Source organism: Balaenoptera physalus, assembly GCF_965194825.1.
Source record: "Balaenoptera physalus genome assembly, chromosome: 14".
Lineage (NCBI taxonomy): Eukaryota > Metazoa > Chordata > Mammalia > Artiodactyla > Balaenopteridae > Balaenoptera > Balaenoptera physalus.
This window is the reverse complement of record NC_138893.1, coordinates 28,944,355-28,967,094: the sequence shown is the minus strand read 5'-3', so window position 1 is coordinate 28,967,094 and position 22,740 is coordinate 28,944,355. Positions and strand designations below refer to the sequence as shown.

Here is a 22,740-nt window from a genome sequence, read left to right as displayed (position 1 = left end):
GAAGTGATGATCAACTACTTCCAAGGCATTCACATGCTTGAAACACTCCCCCTTGGAGCCAGCTGTCATTCTGTGAGATGCCCAAGGCACAGGGAGAGGCCACTGGGAAGAAACCAAAGCTTGGCGTCTGTTTTCAGAAAGCACAGACCGCCAACCATGTGGGTGAGCCGTGGAAGATGCTCTAGCCCAGTAAAGCCTCCAGATGACCACAGGCCCAGCCAACAGGACACCCAGCAGAAGGAGCCAAGTCAACCCAAAGAACCATGGGAAAGGGACATGGTCACTGTCATAAGCTGCCAAGTGCCAGCAACACATAACCAGACTTCTGCCTACTAAACAGAGTATACTCAGAATTCAACGTTTTCTTCATAACTCAACATCACCAGTACATTGGTTCCTATAACACAATGATGATTTCAGATTTCCCTGAAGTGACAAGGGTCAAAGGCCAGACTGCGGCCCCAGAGTCCTCCTTTCTCTGGGGATTCAGTACCCACGTCACACTGTGGTCAGCTCATTTACCTGGTGAGGCCATTCTCTGCTTCTCTAACCTGCTCTCCGACTTGGCATTTAGAAACCAGTTAGGCTTGTTTGACAGAAATACTTGTAATGGTTGAGTCCACAAAGGGCTCTACGCTGAATCCAATGAATTTGAAGGGTAAAGCTATGAAGTCTGTGACCTCTATTTCCAGTTCTCTCAGGACCTTTTTACTGTGATATAGACTGAGTTCCAGATTTGGAGGGGGGAGTGGCTGAGTTTTGAGCCCACCCGACTCCCACGACACACCTCTCCTCATTTACCCAGCAACTGGCATCAGTCATGTCAATGATTTTCTCCTAGATGTAATTAAATACATACAAAAGATCCATGTCTTGGCTTTTGGCAAATTTAATAGTACTAACCTAAATAAAGGAAAACACATAATATGGTAGGCTACATGCCACTCAAAATAAAATTTAATAAAAACTGTTATCAGTATAAACAACATTCTACTACAAGAATTTTAAATCTGAAAGATTGGCATTTGCTCCTTTTCAAAGCTATGCTACCTGAGACTGTAGATTACAAAACTCGTCAAAAGACTGCCCTTTGAAGTGAATCTATTACAACTCTTCAATGAGTATTTATGAAAATAATACATATCTGGTATAACATGAAACCACCTCACCAAGAAAAGAATCAGAAGTTGATGTAAGATGAAGCTATGTGTTAGCCATTTATATTTTGGCTCTGGTCCAGTAATTCTAGAAATGTAAATGTAGTTCATAGACAACAAAGGATAAAGTTTGCAAGGGACTAAGTGAAACAAGATTGTGAAATTTGTCCTGAATAACTGTTTCACTGATCAATGCTCCTCTTCAGTATTTCTCTCCATGTTCAATTTAATATAGATGTGTTCTTCAGACCTACCAAACTCTCAAACGTACCATTTCAGCAATTGCAGAGATCTGGAGATTTCCCAACACTTAGTCTCTGGACCTCTTCCCTTTTCTCTCTATAATAGGGCCTGCATGGTCTCATCCTGTTTCATGGCTTTAATGCCATCATATGTGGAGGACTCCCTTTTATACATCCTGTCAATCCTCTCTCCTAAACTTCAGGTCTCACGTATCCAACTACCTACTTGTCATCTCCAATTTGGATATTTAACAGGCATTTCAAACTTTACGTATCCAAAACTGAGCTGTGATATTTGCCCCAAAGCCATAAACCTGGTCTTCTCATCTTCTTCCTTTTAATTGCTCAGACCAAAAATTTTGAAGTTATTCTTCATTTCTCTTTATCGCAAATTCCACATCTGGTCCTTCAATGGATGTGCAGAATAACAGCCTCCAAAGATGTGCACGTCCTAATCCCCGGGATTTGTGAATATGTACTTTGCTTGACAAAAAGGGCTGCAGATGTGATTAAGTTAAGGACCTCGGGGATAGGGAGATTATCCTGGAGGGTCCAAGCTAATCATAAGAATCTGAAACTCAGAGAGCCGTTCTCAGCTATAGTCAGAGGGAGATATGACCATGGAGGAAGGGTCAGGGAGATGCAACGTGTTGGCTTTGAGGATGGAGGGAGGGGCCGTGAGCCGTGATGTGTGTGACCTCTAGAAGCTGGGATTCTCTCCTACTGGGTCTAGAAAGCAGCACAGCCCTGCCGACCCCTTGATTTTAACCCAGTGAGATCCTGTGATGGACTTCTAACCGAAGCACTGTAAGATAATAAATTACCACTAAATTTGTGGTAATTTGTTACAGGAGCAATAGTGAACTAATACATCTGATCATGTCAGCTCTACCTTCAAAATACATCAAGAACCCCATACGTTCTACTGTGAACAGCTGGTCTGAGCCACCATCCTCTCCCCTGGATTACTGCAATAGCCTCCTGACTGGTCTTGGTTCCACCCTTCGTCTCTTGGAGTCAAAGTGATCCTGTTAAAGTCAGCTCACGTCTCCTCTGCTCAAAAATTTCTAATGGCTTCCCATTTCATCTTACTCCAAGGAAAAGCCACAATCCTTAATAGGATCTACAAGTCCCGTGGGACCTACAGCCATCACCTGTCTGCCCTCGTTTCCACCAGCTCCCTCCCTTGCTCACTCTTCTCTACCCACGTGGCCCCTCACTATTCCTCAAACACACGGCACACGCCTGCCTCAGGGACTTCACGCCTGCTCTTCTCTCCATCTGAAATGCCCTTTCCTCAGATATCCAAATGGCCAGTTCCCTTACTTCCCAAAGATCTTCATCAAATGTCAACTCTGTGAGGGCTTCCCTGCCACCTGGCTGCCCTGTCTGAACTTCTACCCACACCCCCGCGCCCCAAACCCACTTCCTAGCTTCTTAACCTGCATTATTTTACCTCTTTATTTTCTTTATTGTTGGTGTCCTCCACCAGATTGCAAGCACCCTGAGTCAGGGATGTGTCTATTTTGCTCCCCACACCTACAGCAGAGCTGACACATAGAAAGCATTCAATAAATATTTGTCGAATGAATGAGTGAAGGACGTTATTAGCACGTCAAGGATACTGTTGTTTGACTTTCCAGGTTGCCCTCGATTCAGTCAGTGACCAAGTCCTTCAAAATTCGGGATTCTGTTCCTTCCATCTCCCTCGTCTTTCATCCCCAGACGCCCGTGACCACCTACCTTTCTCCTCAGTCTCTCCACCGCAATCTCTCTTGCACAGATTTGCACTTTCATTATTTCACTCTCCTCAAAGTTCCAGTTAGCTTGCTACTGCTGAATGAACAGAGTTGAAACACTTCTGTCAGGAACTCACTATGTTTCTGGATTTCGGTGACTTTTCTGTCCCCTTTCATTAGTGATATAGAATAGACCCCTGCTGTTTTTAAAGCATACGGCCTGAAATTTTGGTGAATCACCACAACCATCAACTGAAATATTTGTGCAAGCTCTTGAGTTTTCCCTTGAACCACATACCCAAACCACAGATTAGTTCCTTTTGCAACATTTATTAAGGCTGTTTCTTTCTTGGTGACTTGAGAAGAGGGATTGTGTGGAAAATCACAGAGCTGCACTGAGATTCACATAACAGCGTTGTCACGCTTGCTCCAGCAGACACCTGCTCTTTCGGGCCACTTGTAAATAACCAGTATGAGGAGGCAACATCCCTAAGTATTAGGGAACTACTGAACTATCTGTACTACTTACTGTCTTTCCCCCATATTTTCAGTCTCTCTACTTGAACCATTATTGAGCTATTCCTTCGTTGGCAATTTCCAGAGTCTGGACCCAAATATAGTGGGTACTCGGTTAGCAATTAGAGGCTGAGTAGATAACCTATCACTTTCTGTTCTTTGGGGGTTTTATACTTTTAAGAGTAACATCTGATTGTATTTTACTACAGGTATTATTCTTAATCTAATTAAGAATTAAGTTTTCTCTATTCTCTATTCTCATCTTCAATGCCTATATTTTCATGGCTTCCATTTTCTTATTCAACCAATACTTGAGTGCCTACTAAGTACCTGCCCTGTGAACATGGGGGTGACACATGTGAACAGGCAGGCCTGGGTCCTGTCCTCATGGGGCATATAGTCTAGCTGAGGACGAAGGTGAGGTGTGAAACAAAGACTCTTAATCTTATAGTCAAGTAAGTAAAAGAAGGAAAAACAGCAGGTATAGAATAGGAAAAATAAAAAGACCCTGGGACAGGTAAGTTCGTAGATGAGACAAGGGCCACATCACAATATACTTGATATGCTATGGTAAAGAGACTGTGTTTTATTTTAAGTGCCATGGGTCTAACTCACTGAGTCATTTCTTGATCAAAATTTTTATTTTTTTACTCTTTTTGCTTTTCTTTACAATTTTCCAAAATCTAATGTATTACTCAATTTTCTAAATATTATCTATAATTTTTCTAACACCTACCTTCAATTTTCTTAAAGTTATTACTGAGATCAAGTTCTAGGAGAGTTGGTGACAGTTGAATGTAAATGGCAGAATAGAACAGATAGTGGGGTTATGAGCAAGCTTACCAAATAGGGCAGTAAGAGAAACCAATGAACCATTTTCATGTGAAAAATTATAAGAATTATTAAAAACTAAGTAACATTTCTTGACTTTGAGTGTTTATAATTATTTTCACTTAGGTCTGGGAAAATAGGTCTCTTCTATGATCTAAGTCACAGCCAATCCTTTTTCATCTCCATTGTTTAGGGAAAGGGTTCTTTCCCTAAACACACCCAGACTTTGCCTTTTAAAAAATTATTCTTTTAATATGACTCCCAAATTTGTTTTGACACTATTTACCAATGCATTTTTCTTGAAGAATCTGTGCTAATTTTTATTGAAAGTTTTAAAGTAATTTAATACCTATTTAATGTCTCTTCATATTCTGCAGAACAGGAAATTATTTATTATTCAAATGTTTGCAAACAGGATCAAATAGACAATCAGTAATATCTTAAAAATCCTAGAACCTAAGGATGAATCTTCTATAATACTAATATCAAAAAGTTATACTTTTGTCAGTTATATTTAAAAACTAAGATATTCCCTAGTGTTGCAGATTTCTGAACCTCCCAGGAAAACACACAACCTTAATAAAGTAAACCCTGATCTCCATTATGAGAGTACAAATGCTGAAAAAATAAAGGCATTAATTCTGTCCTTTTACAGGCGCAGGTCAGCAAAAGGAGACATCTGCCTATGTGGAACCTTTGGAATGAAGCTGTAACACTAACAAAAACACTCACCACACGTACTCAACACATTTACTCAGGTTTTCACTTTGTGTCCTCTAGCTCTAGGTTTATGATAGACTTCCTAAGGTCAAGATCCGTTTCGGAGCCATCCTTGTGAAGTCTACAATATATAGGGCTTTGCACAGATTATGTGATCAATAAATATTATCTGAAATAATAAATGATATACTTGTGAACCACGATTATAATGTTTAGAAGAAAGAAGGTTAATGAGGCATTACGAGAGAATAATAACTCTTCAGGATAAAGGGCCATTATTTATTTTTGGAGAATGGGATCATTAGTCCCATATTCCAGGCCAATTCTATTCAAAGTGCTTGTTTGCGGCAAGATAAGGAGCTTAAACCAGAATGTGAATTAACTCACTGCTCCCTTCACTGAAGAAGTCTTGCTGTTAAACTGAAATAAACAGTATGATTCGTGCCGTAGTCTATTTACATGCTGGTACCAGCTCCTAATCTCACTGCAAACCAGTAACAGTCTGTGGACGGGCACTGGTCTGCAGACCACACTTTGAAAAGAAAGGTTCTATACAACCACTGAAGTTGGACTAGTACTAATGATAACAATAATAATGATGAGAATTCTACCAATTAGCCTTTACAGAGTGCTTACGGGGTGCCAGATGCTATAAGTACTTAAGCACTTTATATGGATTACTTCATTTAAACTCTTAAGGACCCCATGAGGGTTTACTTTATTATTTCCATTTTTTCAAATGAGGGAATTTAAGCCTTCAGGAGCTTAGTTAATTTATTCAGCTTTGAGATGCTCATCTGTGGTGCTGCAGGTGCTGAAGTCCTGCAGTCTGAGCTCAGCTTCGCCCCAGGTACGTGTACAGTGTGTGCTTAACGACATCGTACCACGCTGCTTCCTGACTGCGCTAAAGAATGTGGGCTCCCACTGCAACACTGTGGGGTGAAGAAATACTTGATATTATGGGAGATGTCAGGCAGGGTGGTCTGCAAAAAATACCGTAAAACAAATAATGTGCAGTTCTTTCACGGGAAGAAAAACATAGTTGTAATCACCCACGTGAAGTTACAGTCAAATACCTAATATGTAAACTTTATTTCCTAGGCGTGTTATATTTTAATTGAAACAATGGACTTAACATTACTGGGATTTTTACAGGATTACCCCTTTGCTTTCCTTTGTTTTAATTGGCTCAGAGCTCCCAAAAAGCACATCCTACTGGTTTCTAGTATCTACTTAAAACCTTTCTTGAACAAGGTAAGGTAAAAATTCAGAACTTATTTTAAAAACCTTATTTCTAGACTCCTAAAGTTGACTCTGTCTTGATTTTAAGTAAGTAAATCAAATTAATCCGCTACTTAAAAATACTCAAATGAAAAATGATTCACTTTTAACTCAATATTGGCTCATACCAAATAGCTTGAATAACCAATCCTGCACAATTAATTTGTTAAAGAATCCTACATTCTGCTGGTAGTCTGCATCTACAGAAAGAATTCCCAAGCTCAAGCAATGCTTATGTATCATAATAACATATTACTCCCCACATATAAGTTTGTAAATCAAGGGTTTGGTTAGACTTTCAAATGGCTGGGTCACTCAGTGCTTTTCAATATTATTTTGGTGATTTTTTTAACTGAATAATATTCTAAAAACTAACATTTGAGTAAAAGCAGAGTTAATGAAGTATGCTAAAATATTAATTTGGCTCATGTATGTAGTCGAGTTAGCTATCTGAGCAAATGGGTGGGAGCCAATCACAGCTGAAATCTAAAGAATAGGTTACTGCTGGCCTCCCCGGGGAAGTCAGCGTATTTATTGGACCTCCACCGCACAAGAAGCCAACTTTGACCCATTTTTTTTAAAGAGAGTATTTGCTTGAGGCATTATCATATCTCCTGGAGTTACATTTTGCTCTAAATGGAGATCATGAAAAAACCACAAATCAGGAAGTTTTGTTCTTTGCGAACAAAGCAATGGGTAGCCGTTTTGCATCACCTTTAACAAAGCAATAATAAACTGATAAACTGTGTTGTGTGCTCTGGGGCAGGTGGAGGGAAGCACTGGGCTGGCCAGAAAGTTCGTTCTGGGTTTCCCATAGGTGCTATGGAAAAACTCGAACGCACTTTCTGGCCAGCCCAGGGTAATCATTTCAGGGAATGCTGGTACATGAGCCCTCTAACAGCAGGCATTCTGTTTTATTAATCTTTCCAGATTTTCAGCTTACTTTTCTGGTCCCTCCTCTTTAGTCTCCTTGTGTTCTTCCACCGCACCCTGCTCCTCATACAAGATATCTGTGTACCCCAGAGTTCTGTCCTTGACCCTCTTCCCGTTCCACACCATCTCCCTGGGGAATCTCATCACATTTTAACTTCAATTACTGAATGCTTCATCCAAATTTCTATCTTCATCCCAGACGTCTTTCTACAGTTCCAGACACACATGTCCAGCTATTGCTTATGGGACACCCCAACTCAGATGACAGGCAATTGCAGTGTTAACATTCGGAACTGAGCTCATCATCTGCCCCATTCCTTACACTCCTGAAAAAGAAAAAGATGTCTTTCCTTCTTTCCTGTTCCAGATTCAACAATTGACAGAACAATCCCCCCCTCAGCGGGGAGACAGCCCTGGCTTCTCCCTCACCTTCACCCCCTCCCCAACACCAACTCCGCCTCTCTCAGCCGTCCCTCCTCCTGATTCCCACCAACACCGCCTTAGTTATGTTAACATTTTTTCACGGGATTACTGCAAAATCTCCAATTTTGTTTTTTTCTGCATGTACTTTTGGCTTTCCATCAATGTCATTCACAGGCTGCCAGTGATCTTCAAATGCATAACTGATCATGTCACTGACTCAAGTACTTTTTATTGCCTTCAAGATAAAACCTCACTCCCAGGTTCTTTCTGATTTAGCCTGCATTTGCCTCTCCAGCCTCACTTCCTTCCACTCCCTTCTAATAAGTTCTCTCTGCTCCAGCCACAATGAACTTTTGTCTAGAGTTGGCCTCCCATGCCTCGCTGCCTTTGCTCAAGCTCCTCCTCTGCCTAGGAAGCCCTCCTGCCCCCACATACAATCCATCTGGTCATTTCCTAGTCCCTTTATGAACAGCAACTCCGGAACCGAGGAAGCACCTAACACACTATGGATGCTCAAAATAAATGTTTGCTGTATGCTGGAATCAATAACAGCCCTCTACATTTAATAAATTCTTTGCCATATACAAGGTATTTTCATTCATATCTATAATCACATTTACTTTATTTCCATTCTCACAACTTGACTATTAGACAACCATTGCAGGTTTTATTATCCCCAGTTATCAATGAGGAAATAATAGCTCCTGACTTTCCCAAGGTGGCAGACCTAGAAATTAATGCAATCATCCCTGACTAAAGGCTTGTCCTCTTTCTATTATTATTCTAATTAAATTATCAGGTACATGCCGAAAACCCACTATGAGCTAAAAGGAATACAGAAGAAGCCTAGGTCATGGACTTTGCTCTAAAATGTTTAATCTAATCAGAGGCCAAGACCCACACACAAAAAATGAAAGAAAACTCTACATGAAAGTAGAGTGTGTGTGTGTGTGTATATATATATATATATATATATATATATATAAATATAAAACAGCCAACAAAGACCTATTGTATAGCACAAGGAACTATACTCAATATTTTGTAATACCGGTAAGGGAAAGAATCCGGAAAAAAAAAAAAAAAAAAATATGGCTGAGTCACTGTGCTGTATACCTGAAACTAACATGAAACTAACACGATATTGTAAATTAACTATACTTCAATTAAAAAATAATATTCTAAGAAAAAAAAGAAAGTATAGTATAGTATAGGGATAAGTGCCAAAGCGCCCCCAGTAGGAAAGAGAAATGCATTCAGTGGGCAGTCCCCTAACCTGGAAGACTTCCCAGATGGGAACTGGGGGTGTGGGTGCCATGGCTCTGTAGCCCGCTTATACTACGAATGATTGAAAGAGCTAAGAGATGGGCATTTCTTGAGTCCAACAATTTGAGTGCAGACCATGACAGGTCTGGAGAACAGAAAGGAAACAGCAAAAATGGAAATATAATTGTTTTCTGCCTTTGACTGAACTCCTTATGAGTTTCAGAAAGTAAGAGAGAAAGAGGAAAAAGTATTCTCACTCTGGCAAAATAACAAACAAAAATCCAAAAACAAAAATGAAAAACTTCCTCTGACTTAAGATAGTAAGTTTACTAAATGGAAATAACACATTCATTTGCTTTGTTTTCTTTCCTTCTTTCTTCTTTTTTAAATCATCGTACTCGGATTAAATAATGTTAACTTCCTACTGGAGTTACTTTTACTTTGAATTCTGATGTGGACAAGAGATTTAAATAAGAAAAACAAAGGCTACTCTTACTGGCTACCTTGCTATTCCCTGTGACAGTGCTTTGGCTTGCTACATTTAGTTGAGCATCAATCAGCAGAGTAAATAATAATGTAACTATTCTATCCAGTGATGAGCTTGGAAACTTTTTTAAAAATCAGGACTTCATTGTTTTTAACTTGACCACCAGTAACACCCTGAAAATGACAGTGAAAAGAAACAGAAAACAAAGTAGTAGAAAATCCCCAAAGGGACAACCAATACCTTTACCATTCATCTCTACTCCTAGGACATTAGCAACCTTCTGACCTCAGGATATTTCCTCCAATAATAAAGCGCATCCTTTACCTAGAGCGATTTCTCTAAAGCTCTTCTCACTCATTCAACAGACATTTAACAAGTACATTGTACTAGGGCTGGAGGAAGAGAAACTGAATGTTGTCCCTGCCTTAGACATCTTTGTACCTTCCCCTCCTCCCACTCCCCCCACCACCACCAGTCATTTCTTCCATTGGTACACTATCCCCTAAAATCCAATGTTGCTTTTCAGTTGCCAAAGTCACCTGTTACCTAAAATATTTCAGTGCAAGATTTCCTCAATGTCAAGTTCATAACTACTGATAAAATCATTCATCTATAATACAAAGTATTCACAAATGCATAGCTCCATTTTTCCAACCTTAAAAATCTGCATGCAACTACTAAACTCCTGAGTCCTTGTTACTCTGGCACGAAGATCTACAATGTTGCTTCTTATTTTTAAATACAAATGCCTAATCCTTTACTATATGGGAAATTTTAACCTTACTTCTGTTTTTTTTTTCCTGCTAATAAAAGCCAAGTTTTCATCACTATCTTATCACATTGACTAAGATATTATTAATGAGCACCATTATGTTTGTTTCTTGGATGAAAAGACCAATTCATGATTTTGCTAATGATGTGAAAACTAGAGTTTGAAAAGACTGTACTACCAAAGTACTGTTGATCTTAGATGCTTTCTGTCTAAAAATCCATCCCCTGTCTCTACGTAACAGGAACAGGTATTTAAGGTACCATGAAGTGTTTACTTTCCAACCTCAATTTATTACTTTAATATTTTAGCTTATGAATTACGGATTCTGTATATACCACACTGCTTGTCGATATCCACACATAAACCTTCTTGCTGTGACAATTAATCTGAAAATGTCCCCATATAGTCTGGGAGGGGAAAGCCTAATTTGGTGGAATATAATAAATGTCCCTTTTCATCACAGGATATATGCTTCTCAGGTTCAATTAACCTCTGAATGATTCTAAGAGAAAAGTAATTCTCCTTGATGTTCCTTGTCTACAGAGTGGAAATCTCTCTAGAGGCAAAGAATGAGTAATCACTTACATGGCCGCAAAAGGCCTCTTTTCATTTCCCTCAAGTACTGTCTAGAGCAGCAGGAGGAATTGATGGAGGGGCTATAATCTCCAGCATGAGTACTAAATCAATCATGCCATTTTCCTCCCACCTGCACTTTCATTCTCGTCCTTTTCCTTCTCTCTTCTCCATTTTTCCCTCCTCCTTACAATCGTTTTTCTTAACCTACAGCACTCTCCCCGTGGTTTGAACTTTTACAACCTACCAGATAAAATCCCTGGTGACCCTCAAAGCTTCCTTACCTGCATCAGTGTTTTAAAAACAAATATTAGGAAAGACTACGGTGTGGGATCACGTTACACTTGTTTCACATACCTATAAAGTTTTGGTACAGAACGTGTGGGCTGACGCCACAACTCAATCGAACACCGGGAGGGCTGAAACAAACACACACACACACACAAAAACTAACTCAACCGGAAAGATCCGACTCGGGCCACCGCCTGAAATGTGACACTTGGGATGACAGTGCAATGCGGAGTGAAGGAATTCTCCCGGGTTTCAGGATACAAGGGACACACTCGGCTCACTGCTGACGACAGAAGAGGCTCTCATCTGCTCCATGCTTCCCGCAAATGTGACACGAGTGACCCAACTCTTCCCTCCCAAGGCGGGGCCGGGGCCCAAGCCCCCAAACCCCACCCCCGCGGCCGGGGCCCCCTGCTTGGAGGGCTGGTGTGCACAGGTTCGCTCCCCGCGCCGAGACGCGGCTCCGGGAAGAGCGGGGGGAGGCCGCCTCCTCCGGAGCGTTTTACAAGTCGGGGCGGGGTCGTCCCGGGCCAACGGGCGGGCAGGGGGCCCTAAGCGGCCGCAACAGGTGCGCCCGGGCCGCCCACCCGCCCCTCCCGCCGCCGGGCCCGACCTTTACCTGCAGCGGCGGCTCCCGAGTCCGGGGAGGGAGGCTCAGGCCCGGCCGCCCTTCCCCGCGGGGCAGGCCGAGCTCGCCGGATGCACGGACCGACGGACCGACGGACGCCTAGGGTCGCCGACGGAGGGCCAGCAGGCCCCCAGCCGAAGGCCCGGGCACCGGCCCCGCCGGGGGCGCGAAGGCCGCCAGGGAGGGCGCGACCGCCCGATCAGGCCTCAGGGGCAGAGAGTCTTCAGCCGGCGACCCCGCCGCCACCCTCGCTCAGTGCTCCGGCGACGCGCGGGTCCTCGCGGCCGCCTGCGTTGCCTCGCGGCTTTTGGTCCCTCCCTCTCGCCGTCCTTCTTGCCCCTCCTCCCCCGCCCTCCGGGTTGTCAGGGCAACCGGAGAGACGCCGGCCCTGGAGGAGAGGCTTTAGGAGGGGCGGCGGCGGCGGCGGCGGCTCGGGGGGCTCGGCCCGTGGGGCCCCAGGAGCAGCTGACCATGGAGCCCCAGAGTAAGGGGGCCGGGACCAGGGCCGGGGCGGGCGGCCGGGCCTGCCCCGAACGGGTGTGGGCGCCCTGCGCGCGGCTCCGCAGGCTTTTATTGCTTTTGACATGGAAATACGGTCTCTTCCTCGAGCTTTCTTCTCTTGGAGAGACAAGAAGGGGGCTAAGTCCTGCCAAGTGTGTCCGCCGGGAGCCGGAGGGCCGGGTGAGCTCGGTAGTGTGGGCAGGAGGATGCAGCGCCGCCAGTGTGTTCCTGCCTGAAATGACCCCCAAGCAAATCCATTTATTACTATTACTGTCATTGTTGTTGTTATTTTGTTTGGTAGTTTGATTCATTAACTGTAAATAGCCATTCTGCTTCTAAAATGTCAACAATTAAACATGCAACAAGGCTAGGTCTTGTATTTATTGGAAGAGATCCCGTCCTCTTCCCAGTGGTCGGAGATCTGAAGGAGAAGAAAATTTTTGAGCTTTGTCCAAGACTGTTAAATTCGTTGCTAGAGGTTCTACGAGGTAGGCTTGGACACAAACACAAAGTTACGATTTCTTTTTCTGTTTCCCACATTGTTTGACAAAAGGTGGGCAGTCTGGAGTTATCAGCTCTAACACAAGCTTTAACTTACTGTGTTGATTGTTGTTGTTATTATTATTATTAACTACGACTACTACTACTCAAACCTCTCTAGAAGGACAGTGCTCCGTCCTTCTTTCCCAAGCTAATGTTTTATTGCTCCTTTTGTTCTTAAAATAAGAACAGTGTTTTATATGGATGGACACCAGAAAGCCCTTGAACTTTTTTTTTTTTAAATTATTTATTTATTTATTTATTTATGGCTGTGTTGGGTCTTCGTTTCTGTGCGAGGGCTTTCTCTAGTTGCGGCAAGCGCGGGCCACTCTTCATCGCGGTGCGCGGGCCTCTCACTATCGCGGCCTCTCTGGTTGCGGAGCACAGGCTCCAGACACGCAGGCTCAGTAGTTGTAGCTCACGGGCCGAGTTGTTCCGCGGCATGTGGGATCTTCCCAGACCAGGGCTCGAACCCGTGTCTCCTGCATTGGCAGGCAGATTCTCAACCACTGCGCCACCAGGGAAGCCCCGTTGAACTTTTATAGAAGGATGCAGTTTGACTCTCAAAACCAAGTCATCTTTTCTTGCACAATTTCAGAAATGCAAGTACTCAGACCAAATCCATTCTCTGGGGTATATGCTGACATTATTAAAGTTTCCAAGAAGGTTTTTAAAAACTTTTGCCTTTCTTTTAACTCACTTGCTGAGGAGAAAACTTACAAGTTGAGAGAGTTGTTTAAGTTGATTTTATACAGTATTCTGTCACTTGCACTTGTAACTCTCTGGATTCCACATTTTATCTAACCTATTGAAAGAAATTTACAACAATACTAAAATTTTTGTTTCATTTCAAACTGATGCCAAGGTGTGTATGTTTTCTCTTTAGAGAAGAAATAAATCGAAGTGAAATACATCTTTTAAAACAGTAACTTTATTTCTTCAGATTTATGTTACTGTTTAAATGTGTAAACTATAACTTTCAAGTCCATCAGTGCTCAGACTGTTTATCCACTCACTTGTTCATGGTATTCGTTATGCTCCAAACACTGCCCTAGGGGTGGAGGATTGAACAATGAATAGGACCATGTTGGCTTTGGTTATCCCTGGAAAACTGAGCAGACACTTGCCCAAGAATTTCTGAAACCTCTCTGGGGTCTGAGATTGGGGAAAAAGAGATGGGCAGAAAGCTTCCGGTAGGAAGCAATAGTAGGCCTGCAGAATGACCCAGCAAAGAATGAGGGAAAGGGATTCCAGACAGAGGGAATCCCTTGGGTATAGGCCCTGAGACCTGAGAGAGCAGTGTGGGTTTGAGGCTCAGAGTTCAAAGATCAGTAAAGCTGTAACTGAGAGAAGCCAGAGGGGTGGAGGGGAGGAGAAAGAAAAGAGACAAGCCTGGAAAAGTGAATAGGAACCAGATCCCAGAAGCTCTGTAAAACTGTGAGAAATTTATTACTGCTATGAATTACACGTTTATATCTCATCTCATTGGATTTTAAGGTGGAAAATATTTGTTAAGGAATCTATGCCTGGGACACAACTATAAATTTATTCTTTCTCACATACTCTCAAATGCTGTTATCAATTTAATTTTAGATAATTCAAACAATAACCATTTACGATAGGGAATTCTTTCACAGCCTAATAAACACCATTTCGGGTGTTAGTAAATATTTAAAAGGACAAGATTAAATGATCTTTAAGGTCCCATTTAACTTGAAGATTCATACCCAACCAGATTTCACCTGAGACTCAAGTTGCTATTTTATTCTCTCAAAGGTATTGGAGAATGCCATGGCTATGATATGAACAAATATTACAGTTATAGGGTCACCATATATTGTTGTGCCAATGTTATCTGACATATTTTAAGCCTCATGTGTACGTGGTACCTTTTGTTATTGAGGGGTTTCAAATAGCATTTTACAAGGGTAGTTAAGTATAGCATCAGTGACTTGATTAAAAGGAAGGCTCCTTCTTAATTGTTTTTAAGGATTAAACATATATCTAAGGACAACACCAAGGAACTACTAGGAATAACCCCCAAGTCAGACTTATCCATTCTGTTTCCACACACTCAGTTTTCTATTACTTTTAGCAATGACCTTTATTAACTGAGTCATTAAAATCCAATAAACATAAACTCTTCAGATCCCACAGCTGGATCATACTCTGGCACTAGGCAGAGGGTGACAAGGGCTACCACTGTTTTACAGAATGATAATAAGTCAATGATCCAAGAAGTGACTCCTCGGGGAAAGGGCAAATTAAATAAGCTCACAACCTTGGGCTGTTCAGAATGGTTTTGGCTCTTGGCTTACACATTTACATCTTTTTTTTTTTTCACATTTACATATTTAATTATTTTTTTCCTAAACTAACAACACTATTGGAAAGCTAACCCATGTATGAAATAACATGGAAAATGTACATCAAATTTCTTTTTTTTTTTTTAAGAAAATATTTAAGTTCAACAGTACTATCTCTTCCCTAAGTTTTTAGTGAGTGACAATGCCAAGGGGTAGCTTTGGGGGTCTTTAACCCTCCCCCCCATATCTTCCCTAGTCCACCAAATCAACCTAAACAAGCACATAATCTGAATTTTTAAATGTGTATATATATCAACTGCAGCATCAAGATAACTCCCCAGCTCCCACTTACAACCATATTGCCACCTGTCCCTTAAACTCTCCCTATATAAAATAATCTGGGCCTAGTTTAGGCCAGGCAGCAGTTTCTTGATACACACCTACCTTTTAAAAGAAATGCTAAATGGGATTCTAAATTATTCCAATGACTAACAGACTGAGGCATATCCTTAAAGGAGTGAAGACTTCTTTCTCCAAACCGGTTTTCCCACTGGTCTTCTCCATATTTGAGTAGGATTTCACCACCTTCCCAGTTACTCCAGCTGGAAATCTGAGAGTCATCCTTAACTACTCTCTTTTACTCGCCACCCCTCCTACTCACCCCACCCACCAGAATGCATGTTTATTTTATTTTTTATATATATTTATTGGAGTATAATTGCTTTACAATGTTGTGTTAGTTTCTGCTGTACAAAAAAGTGAATCAGCTATATGTATACATATGTCCCCGTATCTCCTCCCTCTTGCGCCTCCTCCCACCCCCCCAGCTCACCCCTCTAGGTGGTCGCAAAGCATCAAGCTGATCTCCCAGTGCTATGCAGCAGCTTCCCACTAGCCATCCTTTTTACATTTGGTAGTGTATATATGTCAATGCTACTCTCTCACTTCGTTCCAGCTTCCCCTTCCCCCCTTGGGTCCTCAAGTCCATTCTCTATGTCTGCATCTTTATTCCTGCCCTGCCACTAGGTTCATCAGTACCGTTTTTTTAGATCCCATATATGTGCATTAGCATACAGTCTTTGGTTTTCTCTTTCTGACTTACTTCACTCTGTATGACAGACTCTAGGTCCATCCACCTTATTCCAAATAACTCAATTTATGGCTGAGTAATATTTCATTGTATATATGTGCCACATCCTCTTTATCCATTCCTCTGTCGATGAACACTTAGGTTGCTTCCATGTCCTGGCTATTGTAAACAGTGCTACAATGAACACTGTGTTACATGACTTTTTGAATTACGGTTTTCTCTGGATATATGCCCAGTAGTGGGATTGCTGGGTCGTATGGTAGTTCTATTTTTAGTTCTTTAAGGAACCTCCATACTGTTCTCCATAGTGGCTGTATCAATTTACATTCCCACCAACAGTGCAAGAGGGTTCCCTTTTCTCCACACCTTCTCCAGCATTTATTGTTTGTAGATTTTCTGACGGTGGCCATTCTGACCAGTGTGAGGTGATACCTCATTGTAGTTTTGATTTGCATTTCTCTAATGATTAGTGATATTGAGCATCTTTTCATGTGTTTGTTGGCAGTCTGTATGTCTACTTTGGAGAAATGAAATAGGAAGAATAGAAGTAGGAAGACCTATTTAGTTCTTCTGACCATTTTTGGATTGGGTTGTTTGTTTTTGTGATATTGAGCTGCATGAGCTGCTTGTATATTTTGGAGATTAATCCTTTGTCAGTTGCTTCGTTTGCAAATATTTTCTCCCATTCTGAGGGTTGTTTTTTCATCTTGTTTATGGTTTTCTTTGCTGTGCAAAAGCTTTTAAGTTTCATTAGGTTCTATTTGTTTATTTTTTATTTTATTTCCATTACTCCAGGAGGTGGGTCAAAAAGGATATTGCTGTGATTTATGTCATAGAGTGTTCTGCCTATGTTTTCCTCTAAGAGTTTTATAGTGTCTGGCCTTACATTTAGGTCTTTTCTCCATTTTGAGTTTATTTTTGTGTATGGTGTTACGAAGTGTTTATTTCACCTTCAGAATACACCCCAAATGTACGTCTTTCTCTCCCTCCCTGCTGTAATCACTGGTACTCCAAGCCATCATCTTGACTAAACCATGACAGGAGGCTCTGCTGATTTCTGCATGCCCTTTCCCCCAGCTGTGCTCACCTGAGAGCCAGAGTAAGCTTTTCACAATACACAGGTCATATCAAAAAGCCCTCCAGAGTTCTTATCTAGCTGCTTCTTCAAACCACCGTGTACATGATCTTGGATACATTATGCCTCAGGCATATTGGTCTTTTAGTCCCTTAAACATCTCAAGGTCCTTTCAGGACTGCAGGTCTTTGCACGAGGTTCTCCCTCTGCCAGGGATGCCCTTCCATCCTGCTCTGGCAGGTCTGATTCAGTGTCCTCTGGCTTCAGCTGAAATGTCACTCTTGTTGAGTAAGCTCTGACTGCCTAAAGAGGGTTGGGCCCCTCTCTATGTTACTCCTATCTCTGCTATGATCGCAATCTGTAATTCTGTTAATTTTCAAAATCTGTTTTCTCCGCCGGGGTGTAGGGTGGTGGAAGAGGGCCCTGTCTGCCATTCTGTCTCCAGTGCTTAACATGGAATGAGCCCCAGACAAGCATTTATTGAATGGATGGCACTGCTGTTAACACCTGGGCGCCTTATTTAATTTTATTTCCTTAAGAGCATTGCAGTGTGCTGAAAAAGAAAACCATTTTACTCTATAACAGAAAGGGCTGTGCTCCAGTGAAACTGAAGTACCTCTTGTGGAGTACACTTTGGGTAAAGTTCATTTAAATCAGGTGCTTATAAATGTTAGGTGAATTACAAGTATGGCATTCCTTTTTCTTCACTAGCTTAAAAGAGGTGTTTTAAGTATCTCATTCTATCCAGTAAAATTAAGGAAACAGGAAGGTAATCTTATTTGGGGTACTAAAGGACTGCCAGATCATAGACTCGACAAAATCTTTGCACTGCCATGGAGTACTTGTTCATTAATTATCTGAGAGACTGGTAGGAATTTAAGAGTAATAAGTTACTGAAGCCCAGGAGTGTTTTTAAACGTCTGTGTAGAGGCTTCCCTGGTGGTGCAGTGGTTAAGAATCCGCCTGCCAATTCAGGAGACACGGGTTCGAGCCCTGGTCCAGGAAGATCCCATATGCCGCGGAGCAACTAAGCCCGTGAACCACAACTACTGAGCCTGCGCTCTAGAGCCTGTGAGCCACAACTACTGAACCCATGTGCCGCAACTACTGAAACCCACACGCCCTAGAGCCTGTGCTCCGCAACAAGAGAAGCCACCACAGTGAGAAGCCCACGCACTGCAACGAAGAGTAGCCCCCGCTGCCCGCAGCTAGGGAAAGCCCACGTGCGGCAACGAAGACCCAACGCAGCCATAAATAAAAATAAATAAATAAATAAATTTTAAAAACCTAAATCTATTAATAAAATGGTAAACTAATTTAAAAAAAAGTCTGTGTAACAATTTTTTGTCAAGTAGTCTTAGTCTCTAAAGAATATTAATTCTATCAATTAGGTTATAATTCAGAGGTTATTATTAAGAAATAAAGGCTTATATAAATCAAGTTTAAAACTTAAAAAAAAATTCAAAGCAACACCTTTTAAATAGCTGTAGTTTAAAATCCCCATCAAAATACTAAAGTTCAGTGCAGTCCTGCCCTTGGGATGCTCAGCCCGCAGGGCGGGGCAAACCGACTTTATGGGTGCAGCTGTGTCTCACCAAAAGCTCAGCATTATCCCCAGACCAAGTCTATACCTGATAACTTGGATTTCACCTCCTCTTGACAGGAAAAGGAAGCACTACTATAGCCTGCTTGGTCTGGGGAACCTGCCCAGACACACCCAGGAACCGAACTAACCCAACCAGTTTACTGCAGGGGCTTTGTGCCTAAGCATCGCCCAAGAACGGCCTGAATGACTCATTAAGTACAGAAGGTGGTGCAAAGTCATTAACAAGCAAACAGCTCACACCAGTGTTCTGTGCCTTTCCCTGCTCACAGCGCTGGGGCAAGCCAGGGGCAAAACTGGAGACGCTTATCCTTGGGACCCTGCAGAACTCTGGGGACATTTCTCTCCTGAGCGGCAGAAAGAAACGAGGAGGCATTCCTTGCTTTCAGATTCCTTTAGCTGTGACCCGCCCCCTTCCAGGTTGTCAGGGACCCTTCCCTGGCCTCACCTTCTTGGGAGGGTCCTCTCCTTCTCATACTTTCCTGCCTGCTTGCTTCTGCCTGGAACCTACTCACTGCCCATCCATGTATCCATCCTTTAAAACATCTCTATAACGTTACCATCTCTTAAAAATGTGGCCTGTTTACCCTCCTCCAACCCAAATCAGAGTTAATTTCTCCCTCGTAGGCACTGTGTCTGCATTTTATTACTACTTTTATTATTCTAACGCGTTGTAATTGATATATATTTATATGTTCAACCCTCCCATTAGAAGTTAACTTGAAATGGATTAAGGGCTTAAGTGTAAGACCTGAAACTATAAAGCTAGAAGAAAACATAGGGAAAGAGCTCCTTGACATAGATCTTGGCAATGGTTTCTTGGATATGACACTAAAAGCACAAGCAACAGAAGCAAAAATCAGCAAGTGATTAGTTTGGCCACATCAAAGTAATAAGCTTCTGTACAGAAAAAGAAACAATCAACAAAATGGAGAGGCAACCTAAGGCAAAGAAAATATTTGCAAACCATCCATCGGTGAGGGGCTGATATCCAAAATATATGAGGAACTCATACAACTTAATAACAGAAAAGCAAACAATCCATTTAAAAAATGGACAGGGGACCTGAATAGACATTTTTCCAAGGAAGATATACAAAGGATCAACACATGAAATGATGTCGAGTGCATGAAAATGTGCTCCACATCACTGATCATCAGGGAAACGCAAATCGAAACCACAATGAGATACCACCTCACACCTGTCAGAACGGCTGTTATCAAAATGATAAGAGATAAGTGTTGGCAAGGTTGTGGAGAAAAGGGAACCCTGGTCCACTGTCGGTGGGAATGTAAATTAGTACAGCCACTATAGAAAACAGTGAACAATGTGGAGCTTTCTCAAAAAATTAAAGATAGAACTACCATATGATCCAGTAATCCCACTTCTGGGTATATATCTAAAGGAAATGAAGTCAGCATCTTGAAGAGGTATCTGCCCTCCCACGTTCATTGCAGCATAATTCACAAGAGCCAAGATATGGAAACAACTTAAGTGTCTGTCTGTGGATGAATGGTTAAAGATGTGATATATATGCATGATAGAATACTATACAGCCACGAGAAAGAAGGAAGTCCTGCCATTTGCAACAACATGGATGGAACTTGAGGGCATTATGCTAAGTAAAATATAAAATAAGTCAGAGAAAGACAAATACTGTATGATCTCACTTATATGTGGAAGCAAAACAAGCTGAACTCATATAACCAGAGTGGTTACCAAGGGCTGGCGGGGTGGAGGAAATGGGGAGATATCGGTCAAAGAATACAAACTTCAGGTTAGAAGTGGAATAAATGCTGGGGATCTGATGTGTATGGTGACTATAGTTAACAATACTGTATTGTATGTTCAAAAGTTGCTGAGAGAATAGATCTTAAATGTTCTCATCACATGCAGACAAAAGTAATTATGTGAGGTGAGAGAGGTGTTGCTGGACCTACCATGGTAATTGTTTCACAGTTTATAAGTGTGTCAAATCATCAGGTTGTTACACAATATTATGTGTCTATTATATCTCAATAAAGCTGGGGGGGAAAAGCTGTGAGGTCATCATTTTCTTTCCTGGAGCTCTCTAGAGTACTGGAAAGAAACTAGCCCTGTTATACCAATTACTTTCACTAAAGAGTTCTAACACAGCAACTCTTTGGTTATCCTGAGCCTTGCTTTATACAGGATTGGATTATAGGTAGCTGGTTTATATTTTAAGTAACTTTTTTTGCTACTGTAAGCAATGGACTGCCAGTGTCCCTTTACCACTGGGGGTCATCAATGTCTTTAAATCAAGTCAGATTGAAGAAACAATTTTAGATAATCCAGTGCCAATTCAGAAGACAAATCCTAAAGGTTCTGTTCTCTGGATCCCACTTTTGTATTAATATTTGTATCAATTAGGGTTTAATCAGAAAAGCACAACTACTGTGAGTGATATAGGATAAGGGGTCTAGAACAGAGATTAGACTTTGTATAATTGTGGGAGCTGGTGAAGAAGTCAGTGCAAACTGTTGTCTCTGTGAGTCACGCTGGGCCTGATGTCACTCCAAGCTGGCGGGACCAGCAGTTGGGAAGGAAAGCTGGATATGAAGGTGGGAACAGATTGGAGCCTGCCAAGTCAAACTGGAACCTGCAAGGATAAACTGGAGCCCATGTCTGTCTCTCACCACCGGCAACATCAGTGATATGCATGACCTGCGAGAGAGCTGGCGACCTTCCCTGAGGAGCCCTGCATGTGCCTGGCACAGTGCTCTGAGAACTTGAAGGAGGAGATCTGTCCACATTTCAGCTGCTGCTTGCCACCAACAAGGTGAGCAGCCGATGAACAACCACATGAGCCTGGTGCCCTGTACCGTCCTCTAGAGAGTAAAAAACAAAATGGGAAATGCTGTTTCACCCCCACTGCTAAAGGTCACATGTGTGACCCAGAACCGAACAGGGAAGGGAATTCTTCAGTATAGCTAAATTGGCCCAGTACAAAACCACCAAACCCTTTAGCCCATTTATCAGATTAGGGAAGTTCCCTTCTAGTCCTTATTTGCCAAGGTATTATTTATATATTTTTAATCATGAAGAAGTGTTGGATTTCATCAAATGCATTATTTCCTTTTTTTCTGTATTAGTGTGATTTACATTGATTGTTTTTCAAATGTCAAACTAACCTTGCATTAATGGGATAAACCCCATATGGTTATGGTGTTCTATGTGGTGAATAGAGTGCTGAATTTAATGTTCTATTTTTTAAAAGGATTTTTGAGCTGTATTCATATGGGATTGGCCTGTAACTTTACTTTTTGTGATTTCTTAGTCTAGTTTCAGTATCAGGGTTATCTTAATCTCAAAAATAGAGGCTGTATTCCCTCTATTTTTGTTCTCTTTCTGTCTTTATTCTCTTAAAAGGTTTTGTAATGTTGTAATGTTGGTGTTATTTCTCCATTACATTGAAGAATATACTAGTGAAACCATCTGTAACTGGGGTTTTTCTTTGTGGGGAAAGTTTTTAATTGTGAACGCTATTTACTTACTAGATGTAGGGGTACATATACTTCTATTTCTTAGTTTTGGTAAGTTGTGTCTTTCAAAGACTGAGCTCTTTTAATATAAATTATCTAATTTATTGCCATAAGTTTGCTTATAATAAAGTCTTATCTTTGTAATAGTATCTATAGGATTCATAGTGATAACCCTTTTAAAAAAAAATTATTTATTTAATTAATTTATTTTTGGCTGCGTTGGGTCTTCGTTGCTGCGCACGGCCTTTCTCTAGTTGCAGTGA

The 22,740-nt window shown here is 41.6% G+C and overlaps 2 protein-coding genes across 8 annotated transcripts in view; one reads left to right on the top strand and one right to left on the bottom strand.

Moving 5' to 3' along the window:
* Positions 1–11,990, bottom strand: part of DHX32 (DEAH-box helicase 32 (putative)) — a 54,935-nt gene extending 42,945 nt beyond the window's left edge. For 2 of the 3 annotated variants that reach the window (XM_082423181.1, XM_082423183.1), the window contains exon 1: positions 11,851–11,990. The gene's annotated coding sequence lies outside the window, so the exon portion shown is untranslated. Of the gene's footprint in view, positions 1–3,142; positions 3,236–11,850 lie in introns of all 3 variants that reach the window. The other variant, XM_082423182.1, reaches the window with a different exon arrangement.
* FANK1 (fibronectin type III and ankyrin repeat domains 1) overlaps positions 11,931–22,740 on the top strand; it is a gene marked incomplete at its 5' end in the record, with an annotated part of 144,991 nt that continues 134,181 nt past the window's right edge. For all 5 annotated transcript variants that reach the window (XM_082423212.1, XM_082423210.1, XM_082423209.1 and 2 more), the window contains one exon: positions 11,931–12,343. In XM_082423212.1, coding sequence (XP_082279338.1) covers positions 11,931–12,343 — 413 coding nt within the window. The remainder of the gene's footprint in view (positions 12,344–22,740) is intronic.